At 34.0% G+C, this 24,707-nt stretch overlaps 1 protein-coding gene across 1 annotated transcript; it reads right to left on the bottom strand.

Annotated features, from left to right (window-relative positions):
• Window positions 1-5,643: 5,643 nt before the first annotated feature.
• Window positions 5,644-8,542, bottom strand: LOC108210543 (receptor-like protein 9DC3). Its single transcript, XM_064090261.1, has 2 exons — window positions 7,012-8,542; window positions 5,644-6,913 (listed from the first exon to the last, which is right to left on the bottom strand). Exons 1-2 carry the CDS (start codon window positions 8,504-8,506, stop codon window positions 5,850-5,852), a joined length of 2,559 nt encoding a protein of 852 aa, XP_063946331.1. The 5' UTR covers window positions 8,507-8,542; the 3' UTR covers window positions 5,644-5,849.
• Between the last annotated feature and the right edge of the window lie 16,165 nt (window positions 8,543-24,707).

The following is a 24,707-nucleotide window of genomic DNA, read 5'->3' as shown; positions in this document are numbered from 1 at the left end:
CAATATTTGTACTGATTTAAAGAACTATTAGAATTGATATATAGGATGATGATACGGAATGAATAATATTGAATACTGAATTAGGATGGAAGTAGATATTTTATGAATCTTTGTCATAATTTTTTTTCAAGTCTATCGATCATCAATGACATAACAAAGTATATAAGCAGGAGTTCGCCTGTGAGCATTATGAGAGGAGCTCACCTCACTACAAGAAAATTCATATATAACGACGGAAATTCCGTTGGCAGGATAGGGATTTCCGTTGGTAAATCACGTTGCCAACGGAATGATAATGAAAACAGAGGGTTGGCATATAGCCCGTCGGGAAGTTCATGCCAACGGAACACATTCGTTGCTAAATTTACCAACGGACTACTGACAAATTAATAACAGATTTTAAATTTTTTCGACAACAATATTACAACGAGTATGCCAACCAAATATTTGGTTAGTATTAATACCAACGGTTTCTCAACAAAATGTGGTTGGTACATTTAGTAACAGAATTCTGTTGGCAGATTTAGTAACAGAAGTACTAACGAAATTCTGTTGGCATTTAGTAGTGCACACATACTAACACTTTACCAACAGAATTTAATTGCATCACACAGTCATAACACTAACACATTGCCAACCATTTTAGTATCAAATTCCCAACACTTTACCAACAACATTCAATATATAAACCCAACACATTGCCAACCACTTTAGTATCAAATTCCCAACACTTTGCCAACATTCATTATATAAACCATACAAACCATAATAATCCCAGCAGCAACAAACAACAAAATATAGCAACAAAGAAATATATAATAATCCCAACATTTCATTATATAATATATATTCAAAATGTCGATATTCAACCAGATCAACATTGCTACTAAACCAACCATACCAACCAAAAATATTAGAACCTAATAGCTACCAGTGCTACTGGGGTGAGTCCTGATCCATATATACCAACAATACTATCCTGCCATGCCCAGTTAGTGTCATATGCAAAAGAAATAAGTCATAAGCAGTTACTAATATATATAGATCCTAATTATCATCATTTTCACTGTCTAAATCAAGGTCCTGGGGATCTCGGACTGCCTGAATGAACTTGGCCATCTGATACTCCATTGCTTTCATACGCTCATTCATCTCTGCCAATTTGTTCTTCAACTGCTCATTTTCTTCATCAACAGTTGAAGTGCAAGGCATAGTTGCAGATCGATAGAAGTTGCTTTGTGATGAACCAACTCCATATACCCTATTCCGCTTGTCTGGACCTCCAACTGCATTAAGAAATAATGCATTTTTATCCACAGGTTGGCCAGATTCCTTCTGCTGCTCGCAAAGATTTGCAAAGGTTTCCTAGACATAGTTACAATACCAGTCAAACAAAAACTTTGATCAAATAAAAACAGAGCCAACTGCTAGACAAAAATTATGAAGAAAGATTACTCATAAAAAATAAATGCACCAAAGCCTCCTATATGACACAATATGACACAATTCGTTATACACCAGGATTCAATCAATAAGAGCAAATTACATGCATTCACAAAACAACTTAAAGACGATATCAAAGATAGAACTAATAAATCAAGTAGATAGCCAGACACTAAAGGTAGTCTAAAAATCTATCTCTGAAGCAGAGCAGATGTCGCAGAGCCAATTTGTCGCGCCTATACCAATTTGCTGGAAGAGAGAGTGTACTGCAGTGAGTTGAAAAACACTACGAGTAAGAGTTGGAAAACAGAGCACAATATCTACTCCATCAAGCTAGCTCGAACTGCTCCTCAAATATTGAAAACAGAGCTATCGAAACTCATGTGAAGAACAAGGTGTTTGGCGGAGCTTATGTATACGAAAACATGGATGATTGCTGGTCTACTTTTAAGATGATCCAAAAAGCTTCCCCATCTTTATATACAGAGTTGTGTTGACTGCAGGCATCAACTCATTTCCAGTTGAGTTCAAAAAATATGAACACTTTGTCGATCGATCAGTTCCAGTGAGTAAGAGACGCACAATGAAAATTTGTGTTTTCTGAAATATGGATGAGAAAGAGATGTTATCTGTTCCAAAGCTTTTGACTGGCTAAGAATAATTAATTACAACAAGAAAAAGGTAGGTTGATATATACATTGATTAGAAATGGTAGTTGATATGTATTAATTGTCAACTACAACTACTAACCAATTAGTAACGGAATGGTTAGAATTTACCAAAAGACTTAAATCGTGGCTAGTCCGTTGTTACTTTCTTGGTAGTGTGTTATTATTCCGTTACGAGTTTTTTCTTCCTAACGGAACATACTGTTGGTAAATTAGCGTTGGTAGTTTGTTACGAATTGATTGCGAGAATATTGACTAGTTAAATCATTACAAATCCGTTGGGAACTACCAACGGACTAATTTCCCTTAGCAATTTCCATTGGTAAAACTGCGTTCTCTTGTAGTGCCTGTCAATAATATGAGATCGAGGTGTATTGTGCAGTTTGTCGATATAAAATATACTGGCATACAATATAAGAAAGTACAGATAAAAGAGTACCTGCAGAATGATGTTCCTGTGGGTGAGCTGAATGTAGAACCAGCTGAATGATTTCGATGTGCACCAGAGAAGCTTATGGTTTCACACAGGGCCCGGGAGGCTAACAGCTTATGTAGAACCTGCAGAATGATGTTCCTTTGTTTTCTTTAATTAAAACAAAGAAAATAACTATAAAATAAAATATAAATACTAAATAAACTTGATAAAATATAAATATATTAATTTAAATACTAGAAGTCATAACCTTTTAGTTGGTTGTGGTAACATTTAAAAATAATGTGTAAAATTTTATAAATAATATTTTTACTACTTGAACTCATATTTCAAAGTATCTGTTTGATATTTATGGCCACTTCAGTGACTATCTTAATACCGTTTTGAGTTCAGTGACCAACTTGATACATTAAGCCCACTTCAGTGACCAACTTGATACATTAAGCCCACTTCAGTGACCAACTTGATAATTAACCCCTTTAAATATTCATCATACTATCAAACAAATTCCACTGATTTTACTTTTGCAGGAATGTCGTTCGCAACACTTTACGAATTAAATAATAAATCAATATAAAGAACGCACAAGGAAAGTAGCAATAAAGAAAAACTACCAATCTACCACTACATATTAATATAACTTAAAAAGTGAATCTTCATCTTTAATGACAAACAATTTCAAAGTCCCAGCTCAAAACGTACCAAACCTTTTGGAATTTTTGTTTAACAAAACTATATATTTTCTTAAAGTCGAACTTTAATACTCCCTCTGTCCCATTTTAACTGATGTTTGACTTTTTAGCACGTATATTAAGATGTAAAAATACAATATCTACACCCAATAAATTAATTCAATTCTTATATCAAATAAAAGTTTAGGTTCTAAACTTTTATTTGATATAAATTTTATAAAAAATTATTATGTTTAGATGTGATTTTTTTAATATCTTAAAATACGTGTAAAAAAGTCAAAAGCAGTTAAAATGGGACGGAGAGAGTACACTAATTTCAAATGAGAAAATAGGTGAATAGGCATAACTGTGAAAGGAAGCTGTTTATCAGAGGCTAAGGTTATGTCGGATCTCTCTAGACTCTATATATATATATATATACACAGTAAAAACTCTATAAATTAATAATGTCGGGATCGGAGAAATTTATTAATTTAGAGAATTATTAATTTATCGATAAATTAATAATTATTAATTTAAAGAGTTTTTAACCGATTACACCGTACATACCAAACAAAAAGACAAATTAGTCTATACCTCATAGAATTAACTTACAGCGAACTTTGAGACTCAATGTAAATTAGTAACTACTCTGTTCATATTTGTTGGAAATCAATAATGACAACTTAAATTAGTAACTACTGTGTTCAAATGTATAAGAAATCAATAATGACTTTTGAAGTACTGTATAGTAAATGTAATATATTTTAATAGAGTATAATATATTTTTTTCAGTTTCTGTGAATTATTAATTTATGATTTTATTGGGACCGAAAATTATAAAGGGATCTCCCGAAAAATTATTATCTTATTATTTTATCAAGTTTTTCAATTTTTTACATTGGCCCAAGTCGGGACCGGACAAATTTATTATTTTAGAGAGTTTATTAATTTACCGAGTATTAATTTAAAGAGTTTCTACTGTATGAACAATCTGCAACTGAATTTGCAATCACAGCAGTTAAGAAATACGGCTAACAATGCACCAGGAAGATTTAGGCTAATGCATTTCCGCCAGTAGCTAGTAATTAATGCTCTGTTTGGTTGACATGAATCGAATGAGTTTTGGAGGCAATGGAATGATCCATTCAAGCCAACACAAAAAACTACTGAGATTATAAATGTTCTTCAAAAGCGGTCCAGTCAATTGATTGGAATCAAGATATAATAATAGCTCAGGTTATTCAAGAACCCAAGCTCCAATGGGATAATTCCTTCAAAAGAATTAGAGGACAAATCAAGTATCTCAAGATCACGAAGCACACTTATATCATTAGGAACTGAACCTGAAAAGGAATTATTTGAGAGGTAATTAAGAACTTTTAATTTGGAAAGGTTGAATATATTTGGTGGAAACGGCCCCTCAAAAGAATTTTCATTAAGATAGAGGGACTCTAAATCATGAAGCATCCCTGTTTCATTTCGAATAGAACCCGAAAAGTTATTAATGATAGGGAAAAAACTTTTAATTTAGAAAATTTATATAAATTTGGTGGAAGTGGGCCATTAAAAGAACTGCTACTAAAAAAAGGGATTCCAAAACACGAAGCATTCCTATATCATATGGAAATAGAACCTGACAATCTATTATATGATAGGGAAAGAACTCTTAATTTCGAAAGTTTTAATATATTTGGTGGAAATGCCCCCTCAAAAGAATTACTTCTAAGATAGAGCAATTCCATATCACCAAGCATTCCTATATCATCTGGAATAGAACCTGAAAAGTTATTAAATGATAGGGAAAGAACTCTCAATTTGGAAAGTTTGAATACACTTGGCGGGAAAGGCCCCTCAAAATAATTGCTAGAAAGATAAAGGAATTCAAGATTATACAAATTTCTAAAAATTGATGAAGGAACCAAATTACCTGTTAACATATTTAATGAAAGATCAAAGTAAGTCAGGTTACCACAATTTAATATGAAGTCTTGGAATTTCGACGAAAGATTATTATTATTGAGACAGAGGTTTGTCAGAGAAGGCATAGGGGAAAAAGCGGACCAGTTTGGAGCTTCCAAGTTGATTATCCTACAGGTTTAAGGTCCGCAATGTTTGAAGATGGCTTACCTGGTCCGGAATCTCAGAGACAGAACCTACAGAGTTGCATTTGATGGCAGTTCAAATTGGACTAATTTGAACCAATAGGATCTCGGAAGACTTGGAAAGAGTCCGTCCAAGACTTGGGAGCAATCCCCGTTAACACATATCCATATGTCCATGCAACTTCAATATCCAAATAAATACACATATGAAGATAATATGAGAGCTGCATGATGCAGTCAGGAGCATAAAATTACAGGTATTAACATTGATTAAACGGAATATTACAGCTAGTACACAATACCAAGTTTTATATTAATACCCCTGAAGCAAGAAAAATCATTATGATTTAAGCCCAAACAGAACATTACACAATACAAAATACTTATGCAGTCACAAAGAGAATAGTACACTACTGGTTCAGCTGAAATGTCCACAAGGACAACAAACTTTCAAGTTCGTCTTGATCGGCCAGTATCATTCTTCATGCATATCTTTTCATCAACTTCTGTTGCAGTACTTCGATATATCTCACAAACCACATATCAGTCCACATCCATATCCCATCACGATTGCTTCCCATGTCAATTCATCTCCAGCATCATCTTCATCACCATTTCCGACTTCTTGTGGAGGTGATGCTGTGTTTGCACATTTCTTCGTCAAAGGTGATCCACATAACGCGGAGTTTCCTAGATAAGAATCATTGTTGAATGTGCTGAACTGTCCTTTCTGAGGAATCTCTCCACTAAGATGGTTTTTCGAGAGGTTCAAGACCTCTAGAAATGTCAATGCAGATAACTGAGGTGGAATAGCCCCTGTCAGTTGATTCGAGGACAAATCTAAAGATTGGAGTTCTTTCATATTTCTCAGCAATGATGGGATAGGTCCTGTTAGACTATTATGAGATAAATTGAGCAATGCAAGCCATCTAAGCTCTCCAGTAACCGTTGGAATTTCTCCCTGAAATTTGTTGCACGACAGATCAATGGCTGTGTAAATATGAAGGTTATTTGCTACTTCATACTCTCTTCCCTTCACAGTTAATGAGACTGCTGCTTCATATTGGAAAAATAATTCTCCTGTGGAAATACGATACCAATACAAATTATCAGTTGATTTCATATTCTTGAAGTATTGAATTGGCAAATGGCCTGTGAACTGATTGTTGGACAGATCCACAATCCGCAACTTGGGGAAGGGATCTTCTATGCTCCTTGCACTTATTGTACCGCAGAGTTTATTTGATCGCAAGACAAGGACTTCTAGCTCTCCAAGTACATAAAGCAATGACGGAAATGTGCCACCTATTTTATTGTTGCCAATATCAAGAATTCTCAAGTGCTTACAGTTCGCCAAAGATGGGGGTAACAATCCTTCAAACTCATTATTATCCATGTTTAGACATGTCAGCTGACAACTTTTGGATAAAGTAGTTGGTATTGTTCCTCGAAACTGATTATTAGCAAGATTAATGAAAAGCAATCTATCTGCAAGATTCCCGAAACAGTTTGGAAGTGCACCACTTAATCCATTATTTGACAAATCAAGAATTGAAAGGGAAGTGACATTGCAAATTGTTGTTGGAAGCTCACCTGTCAAGATTGTTGAAACTTTGGTAAAACTGCAATTAATCAGATTACTAGCTTAGTTACATATGACAAAAGAAAAGATTTATAGAGAAAAACTATACCCGTAAAATGGTTCCCACTTAAATTGATGAATTCCAAAGTTGGATGATCGTTATATTTCCACAAGTCACTCTGAATATTTCCACTAAGACTATTTTGTCTTACATCAAGAAACATAAGATTTGTGAGATTAGAAACAATCTTTAAAAGCGGTCCAGTCAATTGATTAGAACTGAGATCAAGAACTTCTAGTAGCTTCAGGTTTCCAATGTCAGATGGAATATAACCACCGAGATTATTGGAATATAGATCTAAGTACCTGAGGTTAGTCAAGAGTCCCAGTCCAATAGGAATACTCCCTTCAAATAAATTTCTATTGTCTGAGAGACCCAGATCTCTTAATTTGGAGAGCCTAAATATATGCGGGGGAAGCGGACCCTCAAAAAAATTAGAGTCAAGAAAGAGGGTTTCAAGTCCAGAAAGCAAACCTATATCCTTAGAAATAGAACCTGAAAAGTTATTATGCCAAAGGGAAAGAATCCTTAATTTGGAGAGCTTGAATATATTTGACGGAAGCGGCCCCTCAAAAAAATTGGAGTCAAGATAGAGGCTTTCAAGCTCAGAAAGCAAACCTATATCGTTGGAAACAGAACCCGAAAACTTATTACTCCCAATAACAAGATTTTTTAATTTTGAAAGCTTGAATATATTTGATGGAAGGGGTCCTTCGAAGGAATTGTTGCCTAAATATAGGGATTCAAGATCACAAAGCAACCTTATGTCATTGGAAATTGAACCTGAAAATTTGTTACTTGACAGGTGAAGATGTTTTAATTTGGAAAGCCTGAATATATCCGGCGGAAATGGCCCCTCAAAAGAATTTTCAACGAGACTGAGCAATTCAAGATTATGCAGATTGGCAAATACTGATTCACGTACTAAATCACCAGTAAACTCATTAAAATTAAGGCTAAGGTGAGTCAGGCTATGAGAGTTGGATATAAAATTTGGGAATTTCGACGCAAGAGGATTGCTAATGAGGTTGAGGATGCGCAAAAAAGGCATGGGAGAGAAATGGGACCAATTTGGAGCTTGCAATGCATTCTGTGACAGGTTTAAGATGAGCAAGCTCTGAAGATGGCTAACCTGGAACGGAATGGGACCATGGAGAGAATTAAAGCTTAAATCAAGATACCGAAGCTGTGTTAAATTCTCAATGGCCGGTGGTATCGGACCCGAGAAGAAGTTGTATGCGAGGGTGAGATTGTTGAGATTCGGAAATGAAGTGAAACCAAACTCGGACAGCATTCCATCAAGTTGTTTTTCGAAAAGGTTGATCTGAGAGACTGAACCTGCAGAGTTACAAGTGATGCCAGTCCAGTTACAAAGATCATCGAGATTGGTGAGTGACCAAGAGTCGAGAAAAGAAGAAGGGGCTAGGCTATTCTTCCATTTCACAAGAGCTTCTCCCTCTTGTGTTGTTGCAAGAATGGATTCAAGTGATGAGAGAAAGAAAACAAAGAGAAGAAGGTGAGAAGGCTTTGCAGAGTGTGCCATGTTTCTCCTCAACTGGGTTATGAATCTGATATCATACTGCACACTTCTATTTATACGCTGCATGCTGGAATTATAACTTGAATATTTAATTCATAAATAATAATTTGATAAAGATATTTTGTTATTTAGTGTGGAAAAATTATATAATGAAAATAGCTAAATATCTAATATCGTTAAATTTTTATTTTATGCGGCTAGTTTATCGAGATGATAATTTTGGAGGATAGATTTGAAATATAAGTGTGTGGATACTAATATAATATACTAATGATCATATATTTTTTGTGAATTTATTAGATGATTTTGATTTTTCATCAATTTAATTATTATATTATATTTATTTTACCAATAAAGTAACTAAGGTTTAGTGTTATTCGTATAATTTAATTTTATAATTTATTTAATTATTATCATAATTCATGATTAGTCTTGATTCATTATTAACTAATTTAATTAATTTATATCACTCTCAAGCTACTTTCACATCTCTCAATGGTTGAGGCCCTCGGTGGACTTGAAATGAGTCTTGTAGACTTGGAGAGGCCGAGACTTATCCTTTTAATTTTATTCAATTTTTTTAATAAAATTATATCTTTTAATATATTTAATGTAATAAATATTATAAAAATATTGTTTCTAGTAAAATAAAATAAGACGAAATTATATATAAAATATAGGTTAACATCAACCAAATTATTAGTTTTTAAAATAACAAATTTATGAATGAAATCAATTATTTATTGAATATTTTTGTGCTATTATTTAATGTGATGTATTTAGGATATTGTGCTATAGTTTTTGGACCACAAATTTTGATATATAAGTGTGTGAACACTATTCCAATACACTATTGATTTTGATTTTTCAATTATAATTTTCATATTATCATATTCTTTATGGATTTATTAGAAGACTTTGACTTTTCATCAATTAAATTATTATACTGTCTTTAGCAATTCTAGTGCCAAGTAAGTTAATTCAATTCTGATTTGGTTATATAATTTATAATTATAATTTTTATATATTATCAAAATTTAGGATTAATTTGGATTTCATCCTTAATTTATTATTGATTAATTTAATCTGATTTTTTATTTTTAATGTGGGGAAAATAATTTATATCACTTTCGAGCTACAATCACATCTTTGAAAGGGGGAGGCAGTGGTCCTCCGAAGACTTGGAATGAGTCCTGGAAGGCTTGGGGAGACCTGAGCTATTCATTTTTGGGCATTTTTCTGCATGGCCATGATAACCTGGGCATCTTGTAAGAAAACCAGGTTATAGGCATCAGAGATTCTCCTTTACTGACAAACATAAGAGCCACAGATGACATTTATGGCCTATCTTCGGGAGACTGTTGAACAGATATAAGATCAATGTGAATTGTTCGTAGCATAGATGTGGACTACGTGTTAATCCATGGACTTGCCTTCTTTGTGTAATCTCCATGCTTAAACAGAGTGGAAGCGCTCTTAAATTGTTACTTAATAGATGAAAGCAAATTAATGGATGCATGTTGGTACAACAGGTGTTTGATGCAAATTTTTTGCTTTTATATTCTTTTTAATTTGCATTAACATTGAACAAGATAGCAAGGTTAATATTAATACCCCTGAAGCAAGAGAAATCATTTTGAGTCCCGACCAAACGGATTATTACATAATACCAAATACTTCTTCATATCTTTTCATCTTGATCTACCAGTACCTTTCTTCATGCATATCTTTTCATCAACTTCTGTTGCAGTACTTCGATATATCTCACAAACCACCAAGGCTTTCCTAGTTTGAGAACAATGTACGCAGATGACAATCCACATATCAGTCCACATCCATATCCCATCACGATTGCTTCCCATGTCCATTCATCACCCGCATCATCTTCATCACCATTTCCGACTTCCTGTGGAGGTGATACAGTGTTTCCACATTTCTTCGTCAAAGGTGATCCACATAACGCGGAGTTTCCTAGATAAGAATCATTGTTGAATGTGCTGAACTGTCCTTTCTGAGGAATCTCTCCACTAAGATGGTTTCCCGAGAGGTTCAAGACCTCTAGAAATGTCAATGCAGTTAGCTGAGGTGGAATAGCCCCTGTCAGTTGATTTGAGGACAAATCTAAAGATTGGAGTTCTTTCATATTTCCCAGCAATGATGGGATAGGTCCTGTTAGACTATTATGAGATAAATTGAGCAATGCAAGCCATCTAAGCTCTCCGGTAACCTTTGGAATTTCTCCCTGAAATTTGTTGCACGACAGATCAATGGCTGTGTAAATATGAAGGTTCTTTGCTACTTCATACTCTGTTCCCTTCACAGTTAATGAGACTGCTGCTTCATAAGAGATATATATTTCTCCTGTGGAATTCAGATAACGATACAAATTATCATTTGATTTCATATTCTTAAAGTATTGAATTGGCAAATGGCCTGTGAATTGATTGTTGGACAGATCCACAATCCGCAACTTGGGGAAGGGATCTTCTATGCTCCTTCCACTTATTGTACCATAGAGTTTATTTGATCGCAAGACAAGAACTTCTAGCTCTCCAAGTGCATAAAGCCATGACGGAAATGTACCACCTATTTTATTATTGCCTATATCAAGAATTTTCAAGTGCTTACAGTTCGCTAAAGATGGGGGCATCAATCCTTCAAACTCATTATTAACCATGTTTAGATATGTCAACTGACAACTCCTGGAGAAAGTAGTTGGTATTGTTCCTTGAAACTGATTATTAGCAAGATTAATGTAAAGCAATCCATCAGCAAGATTCCCGAAACAGTTTGGAAGTGCACCACTTAATTTATTATTTGACAAAACAAGAACCGAAAGGGAGGTGACATTGCAAATTGTTGTTGGAAGCTCACCTGTCAAGATTGTTGAAACTTTGGTAAAACTGCAATAATCAGATTACTAGCTTAGTTACATATATATGACAAAAGGAAAAGATATATTAAGAAAATATACCTGTAAAATAGTTCCCACTTAAATTGATGTATTCCAAAGTTGGATGATCGTTATATTCCTCAGGAATGTTTCCAGAAAAATAATTATTTTCAAAATCAATGTAACGTAAGGATATAGAGTTCTTCCACAAATCACTCTGAATATTTCCACTAAGACTATTATAATCCACACCAAGAAGTATAAGATTTGTGAGATTAGAAACGATCTTCGAAAGTGGTCCAGTCAATTGATTAGAACTGAGATCAAGAAATACTAGTAGCTTCAGGTTTGCAATGACAGATGGAATATAGCCACTGAGATTACTGGAACTTAGATCTAAGTAGCTGAGGTTAGTCAAGAGTCCCAGTCCAATAGGAATACTTCCTTCAAATAAATTTCTATTGTCTGCGAGGTCAAGCCATTTTAATTTGGAAAGCTTGAATATATTTGGTGGAAGCGGCCCCTCAAAAACATTAGAACCAAGATATAGGGATTCAAGCTCAGAAAGCAAACCTATCTCATTGGAAACGGAACCAGAAAAGTTATTACCCCCGAGGTAAAGAAACCTTATTTTGGAGAGCTTGAATATATTTGGCGGAAGGGGCCCCTCAAAAAAATTAGAGTGAATATTGAGAATTTCAAGCACAGAAAGCAAACCTATATCATTGGAAACAGAACCTGAAAACTTATTACCCCAAAGAGCAAGATCTTTTAATTTTGCAAGCTTGAATATATTTGGTGGAAGCGGTCCTTCAAAGGAATTGTTAGCTAAATATAGAGATTGAAGATCACAAAGCAACCTTATGTCATTGGGAACTGAACCTGAAAATTTGTTACCTGACAGGGAGAGACGTTTTAATTTGGAGAGCCTGAATATATCCGGGGGAAATGGCCCCTCAAAAGAATTGTCAACAAGACCGAGGACTTCAAGATTATGCAGATTGGCAAATATTGATTCACGTACTAAATCACCAGTAAACTCGTTATAATTAAGGCTAAGGTGAGTCAGGCCATGAGAATTGGATATGAAATTTGGGAATTTCGACGCTAGAGGATTGCTACTGAGGTTGAGGATGCGCAAAAAAGGCATGGGAGAGAAATGGGACCAATTTGGAGCTTGCAATGCATTCTGTGACAGGTTTAAGATGAGCAACCTCTGAAGATTGCTAACCTGGAAAGGAATGGGACCATCTAGATAATTATTGCTCAAATCAAGAAATTGAAGCTGTGTTAAATTCTCAATGGCTGGTGGTATCGGACCCGAGAAGTAGTTGTCTGCAAGGGTGAGATTGTTGAGATGTGGAAATGAGGTGAAACCAAACTCGGACAACATTCCATCAAGTTGTTTCTCAAAAAGGTTAATCTTAGAGACTGAACCTGCAGAGTTACAAGTAATGCCAGTCCAGTTACAAAGATTATCGAGATTGGTGAGGGACCAAGAGTCGAGAAAAGAAGAAGGGGCTAGGCTATTCTTCCATTTCACAAGAGCTTCTCCCTCTCGTCTTGTTTCAGCTAGTGTTGTAAGAATGGATGGGAGTAATGAGAGAAAGAAAACAAAGAGAAAAAGATGATGAGGCTTTATATACTGTGCATATTTCTCCTCAACTTGATCATGAATCCTTAAAGTAACGCACACTTCTATTTATATGCCTTATAAACTGCTAATTTCAACAGATTTTTTTAGCGCCATCAAATATTCAATTCTGATTAATTTAAAATAAGGACTATTCGGCACCTATGTTTTGAAAGTGTTGTTTGCAATTTTGACTCAATAGATTTATAGGGAGGTTATTTCATCATTGGTTGGAGCTAGGGAAGACAATTAATATCCATCTATATATATTGATTAAATGATAATCAATTAAATTGATTGGACGATATTGTTAAATGAATAATATTTTAATATTTTAATATTATTACAGATTCAGAACACATTTTCAAGTTGTTGATCTTGGTCGAACAATATTTTTCATTCTTGGTAACATCAACTTAAGTTGCAGCACTTCGATGTATCTCACAAACCACCAAGGCCTTCCTTTTTTGAAAAAAATGTACCCATAAGACAATCCGCAAATCAATCTTCATCACCATTTTCGACTTCCTGTGGTGGTGACACTGACTGCAGACATTTTTGTGTCAAAGGAAGAAACTATTGTATACAATAGGATGAACTGAAAGACTACCAGCGATATAGTATTAGAGTAGTTTTGGACTAGGCAGATCACCTAATTCTTATTTGAAAGCATACTCACATAGAACTGATAATTTCAGTTTAGGACTAGGCTGAACAACAAACTATTAACCAGTACTATAAGAGTGTATAATGGTAAAAGTTTTGTAAATAGAAATGTTTCTCCATATTTGTTTCCTCACAGGAAGAGTGTGATATTGAATATGTGGATTATTACATAATACCAAATACTTATGCAGCTAGTACACTACTGGTTCAGAAATGTCCACAAGGACAACAGCTTTCAAGTTCGTCTTGATCGGCCAGTACCATTCTTCAAGCATATCTTTTCATCAACTTCAGTTGCAGTACTTCGACATATCTCACAAACCACCAAGGCCTTCCTAGTTTGAGAACAATGTACGCAGATGACAATCCACATATCAGTCCACATCCATATCCCATCACGATTGCTTCCCATCTCAATTCATCTCCCGCATCATCTTCATCACCATTTCCGACTTGTTGTGGAGGTGATGCTGTGTTTGCACATCTCTTCGTCAAAGGTGATCCACATAACGCGGAGTTTCCTATATAAGAATCATTGTTGAATGTGCTGAACTGTCCTTTCTGAGGAATCCCTCCACTAAGATGGTTTCCCGAGAGGTTCAAGACCTCTAGAAATGTCAATGCAGTTAACTGAGGTGGAATGGCCCCTGTCAGTTGATTTGAGGACAAATCTAAAGATTGGAGTTCTTTCATATTTCTCAGAAATGATGGGATATGTCCTGTCAGACTATTATGCGATAAATTGAGCAATGCAAGCCATCTAAGCTCTCCAATAATTTTTGGAATTTCACCCTGAAATTTGTTGCACGACAGATCAATAGCTGTGTAAATATGAAGGTTATTTGTCACTTCATACTCTGTTCCCTTCACAGTTAATGAGACTGCTGCTTCATAAGTGAAATATATTCCTCCTGTGGAATTCAGATAATTATACATATTATCAGTTGATTTCATATTCTTAAAGTATTGAATTGGCAAATGGCCTGTGAATTGATTCTCGGACAGATCCACAATCCGCAACTTGGGGAAGGGATCTTCTATGCTCCTTCCACTTATTGTACCATAGAGTTTATTTGATCGCAAGACAAGGACTTCTAGCTCTCCAAGTACATAAAGCCATGACGGGAATGTACCACCTATTTTATTATTGCCAATATCAAGAATTTTCAAGTGCTTGCAGTTCGCCAAAGATGGGGGCACCAATCCTTCAAACTCATTATTATCCATGTTTAGATATGTCAGCTGACAACTCCTGGAGAAAGTAGTTGGTATTGTTCCTCGAAACTGATTATTAGCAAGATTAATGTAAAGCAATCCATCAGCAAGATTCCCGAAACAGTTTGGAAGTGCACCACTTAACGCATTATTTGACAAATCAAGAATTGAAAGGGAAGTGACATTGCAAATTGTTGTTGGAAGCTCACCTGTCAAGATTGTTGAAACTTTGGTAAAACTGCAATAATCAGATTACCAGCTTAGTTACATATGAGAAAAGGAAAAGATCTATAGAGAAAAACTATACCCGTAAAATGGTTCCCACTTAAATTGATGTATTCCAAAGTTGGATGATCGTTATATTTCCACAAGTCACTCTGAATATTTCCACTAAGACTATTATCACTTACATCAAGATATATAAGATTTGTGAGAATAGAAATGATCTTTGAAACTGGTCCAGTCAATTTATTAGAACCGAGAATAAGACCTTCTAGTAGCTTCAGGTTTCCAATGTCAGATGGAATATAGCCACTGAGATTATTGGAATATAGATCTAAGTACCTGAGGTTAGTCAAGAGTCCCAGTCCAATAGGAATACTTCCTTCAAATAAATTTCTACTGTATGAGAGGTCCAGATCTCTTAATTTGGACAGCCTAAATATATGTGGGGGAAGCGGACCCTCAAAAAAATTAGAGTCAAGATAGAGGGTTTCAAGTCCAGAAAGCAAACCTATATCCTTAGAAATAAAACCTGAAAAGTTATTCTCATAAAGGGAAAGAATCTTTAGTTTGGAGAGCTTGAATACATTTGGCGGAAGCGGCCCCTCAAAAAAATTGGAGTTAAGATCGAGGCTTTCAAGCTCAGAAAGCAAACCTATATCATTGGAAACAGAACCTGAAAACTTATTACTCTAAAGAAAAAGACATTTTAATCTTGAAAGCTTGAATATATCTGGTGGAAGCGGTCCTTCAAAGGAATTGTTAGCTAAATATAGGTCTTCAAGATCACAAAGTAACCTTATATCATTGTGAATTGAACCTGAAAATTTGTTACTTGACAGGGTGAGATCTTTTAGTTTGGAGAGCTTGAATAAATTTGGCGGAAGTGGCCCCTCAAAAAAATTAGAGTAAAGATGGAGGGTTTCAAGCTCAGAAAGCAAACCTATATCATTGGAAACAGAACCTGAAAACTTATTACTCCAAAGAACAAGTCGTTTTAACTTTGAAAGCTTGAATATATCTGGTGGAAGCGGTCCTTCAAAGGAATTGTTGCCTAAATTTAGGGATTCAAGACCAAAAAGCAACCTTACGTCATTGGGAATTGAACCTGAAAATTTGTTACATGACAGGGAGAGTCGTTTTAATTTGGAAAGCTGGACTATATCTGGTGGAAACGGCCCCTCAAAAGAATTGATCTGAAGGTAGAGGGTTTCAAGATTTTGTAGATTGGTAAATTTATGCACAAGATGACCAGTAAACTTGTTATTTGAAAGGTTAAGGTGAGTCAGGCTATGAGAATTGGATATAAATTCTGGGAATTTCGACACAAGATTATTAAAACTAAGGTCGAGGATGCGCAAGAAAGGCATGGGAGAGAAATGGGACCAATTTGGAGCTTGCAATGCATTCTGTGACAGGTTCAAGATGAGCAAGCTCTGAAGATGGCTAACCTGGAACGGAATGGGACCATTAAGACTATTCATGCTTAAATCAAGATATTGAAGCTGTGTTAAATTCTCAATGGCTGGTGGTATTGGACCTGAGAAGAAGTTGTCTGCCAGGGTGAGATTCTTGAGATTTGGAAATGAAGTGAAACCGAACTCGGACAGCATTCCATCAAGTTGTTTCTCACAAAGGTTAATCTCAGAGACTGAACCTGCAGAGTTACAAGTAATGCCAGTCCATTTACAAAGATTTTCGAGATTGGTGAGTGACCAAGAGTGGAGAAAAGAAGAAGGGGCTAGGCTATTCTTCCACTTCACAAGAGCTTCCCCCTCTTGTCTTGTTGCAAGAATGGATTCGAGTGATGAGAGAAAGAAAACAAAGAGAAGAAGGTGAGAAGGCCTTACAAAGTGTGCCATGTTTCTCCTCAACTGGGTTATGAATCTAATACCACACTTGTACTTATAACTTGTATTTATATGCTGTATTTGCCTTGTTATTTAGTGAAGAAGATAATAAGGCTTTTTGGAATGCAGCATGTTTCTCGTGAACCTGATTGTGAATCTGATTGTATTATATGCTGAACCTGATTGTCATACTGCTCAATGTACACACTGTTTCTCAACTTTATTAATCACTCTTACAATGTTGCGCCTACTTTGTTTGAAGTTTCAGAACTAGTAACAGTAGTATACCACTTCACAGAATAATGTTAAAGGTCTCAAAAAATATCACAAAAAATATCACAAAATATCAGTAGTAAACTATTGTTGGTCACTTGCTTATAAATATAATGGTCCCCCTGTTTATGTACCAGTTCTATCAAATCAAACATGTCATGTGCTTTTTGGAGTTATTTTGAGATTTTTTTATACCCCTTACTTGCACATCAATTCCACTTATCAATATGAACTCTTTATTTATTTGAATTCTAACTCATGATAAGAATCTCATAGAGTTGTTTCATAAATTAAATTATTTGAGTTTATAAAATAAAATTGATATAATTTTGTTAGCGATGTAATTTTTCTGGTAGGATAAGATGAACATTACAAAACATAGTGTTTTCATAATATATCGTATAATAATATATATTGGAGTTTCACATATTAATAAAAAACTAGCTTTAAAGCCCGTGCAAGGCACGGGCAAAGATCTAGCACAATAATTTTGTTTTTCTATAGTGAAAAAGAGTATTGAAATTGTTATTTTTACATTCATAGTACGCGCCTCTTTTTTTTTTTTGAGATCATGTTATTTGTTATTAACTATGCAGCAAAGAACCTGACAAAAAAAAAAAAACTATGCAGCAAAGAAGAAAAGCTAATCGTTTATGCATTTGTTACCTTTTTCGGTCCCCTGAGTATAATAGCTTACCTTGTTGGCTGTTTGAAGCCGCGGGCGGGGCAAACCATACAAGTTTTAGCACAAGAATTTAATATAACACTACAACAAAAACAGCATCAGACAACGGTTTTTAACAACACTAGTCAATCGTAAAATTTTTCTTATTATAAAAAAGGTAATTTTTATGAGTTAAAAATTCGCATTTCCTTGATTAATTCTTGTTTTTGCACTCTTTGTATTAAAAAAATATATTTATGTTATGTATATATGCAAATATGTATTGTTCATGTGTAAAACCGAGACAATTTTGTACTTCGGACGCATGTATTAGTATGTGTTTTATGTTTACAATTTAAAAAGTAGTAGATATAATCTTTGTTATGTATTCAATTAGTTGTGTATTAATTCATAAATATTTATTTCAATGATCTAACCGTACGGATGTCAAGAACTAACAATATTAGTCACGTATAAAAAAATATAAAAATTTTATGTTTATTTTGTATGTTTTTTTAACAATACTAGTGAATTGTAAATTTTGTCTTATTTGTGAAAAGGTATTTTTTGTCCTGTAGTGTCTAACAGACAACGGTTTTTATAAGCACCTATGTTGTATAAAAATAGTGTAGACAACGGTTTATAGAAGGGAAACCGTTGTACAATAAATTATCATTTTTAAGAGTAAAAAATTCGCATTTCCCGGATCAATTCTTGTTTTCGTACTCCATGGCTTAACAAATATATTTATATTAGGCATATATGCAAATATCTATTGTTCATTTGTACTATAAAGATAATTTTGTAATTCGGACGTGAGTATTAGTATGTGTTTTATGTTTACAATTTAGAAAGTACTGGATAGAATCTTTGTTATGTATACGATTAACTGTGTATTAATTTATAAAAATTTATTTTGATGATCTAACCGTACGGATGTCAAGAACTAACAAAATTAGTCATGTATAAAAAAAATCAAATTTTTTTATGTTTATTTTGTAAGTTTTTTTAACAATACTAGTCAATTGTAAATTTTGTCTTATTGTAAAAAGGTATTTTTTGTCATGTAGTGTCTAACAGACAATGGTTTTTCTACGCACCTATGTTGTATAATTGAAAATGACACAACTGTTACCGAAGTTATACCGTTGTAACAGAATCCATTGTCTACATTATGCTCAAACAACGCTTCATGGAAAATCCGTTGTATAAAAGTAGTGTAGACAACGGTTTATGGGAAGGAAACCGTTGTATAATAAATTTTCATTTTTATGAGTTAAAATTTCGCATTTCCTTGATTAATTCTTGTTTTTGTACTCTTTGTATTAAAAAATATATTTATATTATGCATATATGCAAATATGTATTGTTCATTTGTAATACCAAGACAATTTTGTACTTCGGACGTAAGTATTAGTATGTGTTTTATGTTTACAATTTATAAAGTACTGGATAGAATCTTTGTTATGTATAAGATGAGCATAATATTAATTTTTAAATATTTTTTTCGATGATCTAACCGTACGGATGTCGAGAACTAACAATATTAGTCAAGTATAAAAAAAATCTAAATTTTTTATATTTATTTTGTATGTTTTTTTAACATTACTTGTTAATTATAAATTTTGTCTTATTATAAAAAGGTATTTTTTGTCCTGTAGTGTCTAATACACAACGGTTTTTATAAGCATCTAAGTTGTATCATTGAAAATGACACAACGATTTATGGGAAGAAAACCGTTGTATAATAAACTTTCATTTTTATGAGTTAAAAATTCGCATTTCCTTGATCAATACTTGATCTAATGCTAGAAAAGCCTATGACTACTAAGAAAATGAATATATATTTGTAACTTTGGTTAGGACTTTTGAATGTTTGCACTCTTTTATGTACATTTATTTTCTTATAAGTCATTCAGTCAGACAACGTTTTACTAGCTAAAGGCTTGTCTATAAGGCCATGATACGATGCTAACAAAAACACTTGTATGTTAGCTTCCCAGTCACACAACACTCTATGGAACCCTTGTCTGATCTTTTCGTAAACAACACAACAAATAAAACACTTGTCTCATTACAACAACGGTTTCTCGGAATATTGTCTGAAGTTTCTTCACACATCGGCTCTAAAAACAGTTGTCTAACGTGCATCATTACACAATACCACAGTTAAGAGACCGTTGTCTGATTAAATTTATTAGACAACAGTTTTTTAACCGTTGTAGGTCGTAGGTGTTAGACAATAGTTTTTCGAGGACGAAAATAAAGTGTTGTGTCTTTGTTTCGGCCAACACTTTTTCCAGCGTCCGTTGTGTGACTAGTGTTGTCTGATGCCAGTTTTGTTGTAGTGTAACAATTATATTAGTGATTTCAGCCAAAAAAACTCAAGTACCAATAGTCATCACTTTCACTTGGGGCTGCCAAAAGTGAAGGAAAATAAAACGACATAATAATATGGGAACTCTTTCGATAATCAAAAATACACATCCAGATATTTATTGAAAATTTAACATATAACGCCAATTAGATCTTCCGGAGATATTTATTGAAAATTTAACATATAACGCCAATTAGATCTTCCGGAGATGGACACACCCGATACCATATACAAGTAGTGGTTATAACCTCTGGTAAACAATAAATCATTCAGAATTTCAATCAAATTCCAAATACTGAATTCATGTGTCATGTCTTCTGAATTCATGTGTTATGTCAGGAATTCAGCTGCTGACAAGTGTTAATGCATAGGATGCTTGTGGTAATAAACTCTCTGATCTAGTAAAATACCAATCACACTAAACAACCAAACAATCCCTTATCCTCTCGAGCCGTATTCCCAATTTAAGGAACTACACACAAATATCTATGAAAATAAATTCATAAAAAAAAAAAATTATTGTGAATATCCTTATATGCTCAGGCCCTAGGCCTCCACACTCCACAGCCTTGATTAGAAAGGAGACTCCGAGCGCTGATCAATTAAGTTATTGTGAATCGACGTTATAATATAGTGTTTTGTAATCAAGAAACAATTTTTCCAGATAACAAAGATTCTGCCCATAAACCTTATTCTTTTTCCCATCTACCTATAAAAACATGTAAAATGTCATATAGTTAAACAAACAAACAGATGAAGAGTACTTGTTTATAAGCAAGGGTTTAGTATAAGTCCATTGAACAGTAATATTTAAAAATACAAAGCAAGGCCAAATATACCAGTTATAAAACTGGGGAACATGTGTCTCAAGATAAATATCATAATGAAAGTCTCAAGTGTAGCATCATTCACTGAGTAAAAGAAGTTGTATAATTGTGTTGGCGGTAAGCTATGCAATTCCAAGTTCCAAACGCTGAGAATATAATCACATGAGACAGAAACCAAGACGTAAAGGAATTTGCAGATCAGCTAAACATGTAAACATATCTAAAACATTGACAATGTGCCCTGCGATATATCTCATTGCCAGGGGATGTTTGAGATCACATTTTTTCTGCACAAAAAAGTAATAATCAGCATGCGAATCTCTTTTTGATCAAATCCACTTTGACATTGGCTTTTACATTTCTGACTTCTTTTAGAAGATCTCATCCTTTAACTAATATTTGTTATGCAGCAACTATGCTAAATAATCAACACATCAAAATGCATATACATAAGTTTGGTGATTAATATCACTTAAGCACTCATCAAACCTATCAAACCCATCAAAAGTAGCAAGACTTGTCAGATCTCAATCCCCTAAACAGTCATTAACTTGCTCATTTAATAGCAAAGTGGAACTACACACTGCTAGAAGAGGTAGTAAGAAGAAAAGATTGCAAGTAGACCAGAAAAGTGATGACACCCAAACTTTAAGACCTCGGGCCTGTAATTTCTTGCTATACCAGTAAATCCATAATTAGTAATAATCAACACATGTTAGAAATCTGCTGAATCCAGCTTGTACACATTATTGTCCAACGTTGTCACAGAATCACTACATTGAAAGCCTTTAGACAATATCCAAAAAATTCAAATGACCGAGGCCTAGGCTATATTATCAATGCTCATTGGCAATCATGGTTCAAAATCCAAAAAGTTAATGGAAAAGCTTAAGTACTTGGATACAAAAACAATTATTGTTTGCAATCACAAGACAGGGGGAATATTATTCAAACTTTTAAGAAGGCCGGGAAAAACATTTTTTGTATATTTTATATATGCGGTGCAGCTATTACCTGAAACAAATTAGCAATAGCACTTCCAAAATTATATAAGAACACCCTTCTTAAAAGGCAATGTATGTGAAATGAGAAGCAGGACACAAAACTCATGATAGAGCATATATTTATATATGTTTTTATATGATTTTATTCCCATAATTTTAGTATTTTGTAAATAATCGGGTTATTACTAATTGATTTTAAGTGTTTAGTGGCAGGAAAATAAATATTCCTAAAGTTGGATTAAATCAAGCTTATTTGGGCTTAATTAGATGGAAATTCGGACTTTATATATAGCCAGCGAAGCAAATCTTGTTTGGGCCGTAACTTGAGTTCTGGATGTCAGAATTGGGCGATTCAACAGCCCACGCGAAGATATAGGAATTTTCTACAAGTTTAAGGTGGTCCAGATGTCAAAATCCAACTGGATCAGCCCAGAATCAGGCCTGAACAGAAGCCTACGAATTTCAGCATCAGAATCCAACTAGTTTTAGGATATTATTTTATTTTCTTGTAAATTAAGAAAACTCTTATATATATTAGGGTTTTGATAGAGATTAGACAACTAACTTTGTATCATATAGAATAATATAGAGATAGCTTTTTTAGAGAGAAAAGGGAGAGAAGCACTTGTGAGAGATATTGGAAGAAGGAGTGAAGGGATTCATCCGGACTTCAAGCTCTTTCGTCAAGTTGTATTCTTCGTATTTAAATTCTTACGCTCATGGTTTGTGGTATAAATATATATTTGTTTCATCTTATCATGAGTAGCTAATCCTTTGATCCAAGAGTTAGGTAGTATTCTTTGGCTTAATATGTTTGTTTAGTTGGATTGTGTTTTCTCTTGATTTGTTAATCTGTCATTGAGCTCTTTATACAATTACAGGAGTAGCTAACTTGTGATTGAATCTCTAGGAGTTATAACGAATCGGGAGAGGAGTTATAATTCTAGTACATGATATGATGGACACAATTTGAGTATTAGATCGGGAGATTGATATGAGAATTGTGAGACTTAAAATCCTTGGTTCTTAATAGTTTACAAGTGTTCTTTGATTGACCATGGGAGTGGCTTTTAATGGATAATTGTAAGCATTATAATCTACCTTGGGAGAGGAGTTTATTAATATTAGAAGGATTGTTTTTAGCAAACAAGAGACACAAATTAGACATTCATGATAGCGATTGAAGAACTCTAATTCTTGGGTTGTTTTCTCTCATATTTATTATATTTATTTACTTATTACATTAATTAGTTGATAGAAAATCCCACCAAATTCTTCTCCACACTTCTGAATCATAAGAGATAAAAGACTTGAAATTGGTATTGATATCAATCCTTCCCTGCGAACGATACTCTTCAAAATACTCGACAACAAATTGGCGCCGCTGCCGGGGAAGGCAGCAATACTGATTTTTGGGTTAATTGTTTCTTGTGGTTTAGATTTTATTGTTGTATATTATTTTTTCCTTTTTCGTTGTTTTTGGTGTGTCTACAGGTTCTTTGAGGGTGACACCAAAAAGTTGTGAGCTAAAGAGACGACATGGATTACAATTTTGGTTGGAATAACGCTCAGAATTTCTACAATGATCAAGAACGATATCAAGATTATAATTCTTTTCAGGATTTTAATGCGTATCAGGTGAATTCGTTCGATTGTTGCAACTCATATTATCCTCCATACCCACCTAACACTGATTTTTCATATGCATATGAAAATCAGTGTTATGATCCTTATCCATGTTATGATGTTGATAAAAGCTTAGTTCAGTACAATTCTTCTTTAATGTCTATGGGACTTTTTGCACATATTGATGAACCAAAATTTGAAGTTGCTAATAAGACTGATATAATATGTCAAGATTCGATAAGTTGGTACGAGGAGAATGCTAAAAGAAACACGTTTATTATGGACGTTCAACTTGTGATGCATAATGGTTGTTTTAGGATTCCTCCTTGTGTAGACTTCCCACTTTGTCATGATACTTATTTAGCAACTGATGAAAATTTAGTGTCTGATGAATCTACTTGTCTAGATGACAATTGTCCCTTGCTTGAAAGTGATATATTGGATGTAGCTGAAGTTCTACCAAATTTAGAAGATAATTTTGTGCTCAACGAATTGGTAGATGAGATAAAAATTGATGAATGTCCAATTATACTTGAGAAGAATGTGATACTTGATGATTTTGCTTTGGAGTATAAGGATCCAATTTGGGAGGAGTTTATGAGTCATATTTATGATGTTTACTCTGACGACTTTTCTAGCTACTTTGATTTTTCGAGGTCTCCTCAGCCAGTGTGGTCCATACAAATTGACTTATATGTTTGTGGATCAAAGATATATTTGCACATCATTATTATATTATTGATTCGTAGATATGTGCATTTATTTGCTTTCTCTCCTCACTAGCTATTTCATATGTATAAATAAGTCGAGCTAATGACAATAAACAAGCGCTTCTTGGGAGGCAACCCATGATTATTATATTAGATAGATTTTGAATTTTTTTACTCCTACAAGTTACCTTGCTGTGTTTGTTTGAAGTGGTTATTACAGGTGCTGAAAATAAAAAATTCGCAG

This window comes from Daucus carota, chromosome 3 (genome assembly GCF_001625215.2).
Source record: "Daucus carota subsp. sativus chromosome 3, DH1 v3.0, whole genome shotgun sequence".
In the NCBI taxonomy this organism is placed as follows: domain Eukaryota; kingdom Viridiplantae; phylum Streptophyta; class Magnoliopsida; order Apiales; family Apiaceae; genus Daucus; species Daucus carota.
Note: the sequence above shows the minus strand (reverse complement) of the source record. Positions and strands in the feature narration are given on the sequence as shown.

Coding starts and splice junctions, on each gene's coding strand:
- LOC108210543 (XM_064090261.1), bottom strand. CDS start 8,506: ATGGCACACTCTGCAAAGCCTTCTCACCTTCTTCTCTTTGTTTTCTTT. Junction 6,914..7,011: donor AAGTGGGAACCATTTTACGG/GTATAGTTTTTC, acceptor CAATCTTGACAG/GTGAGCTTCCAACAACAATT.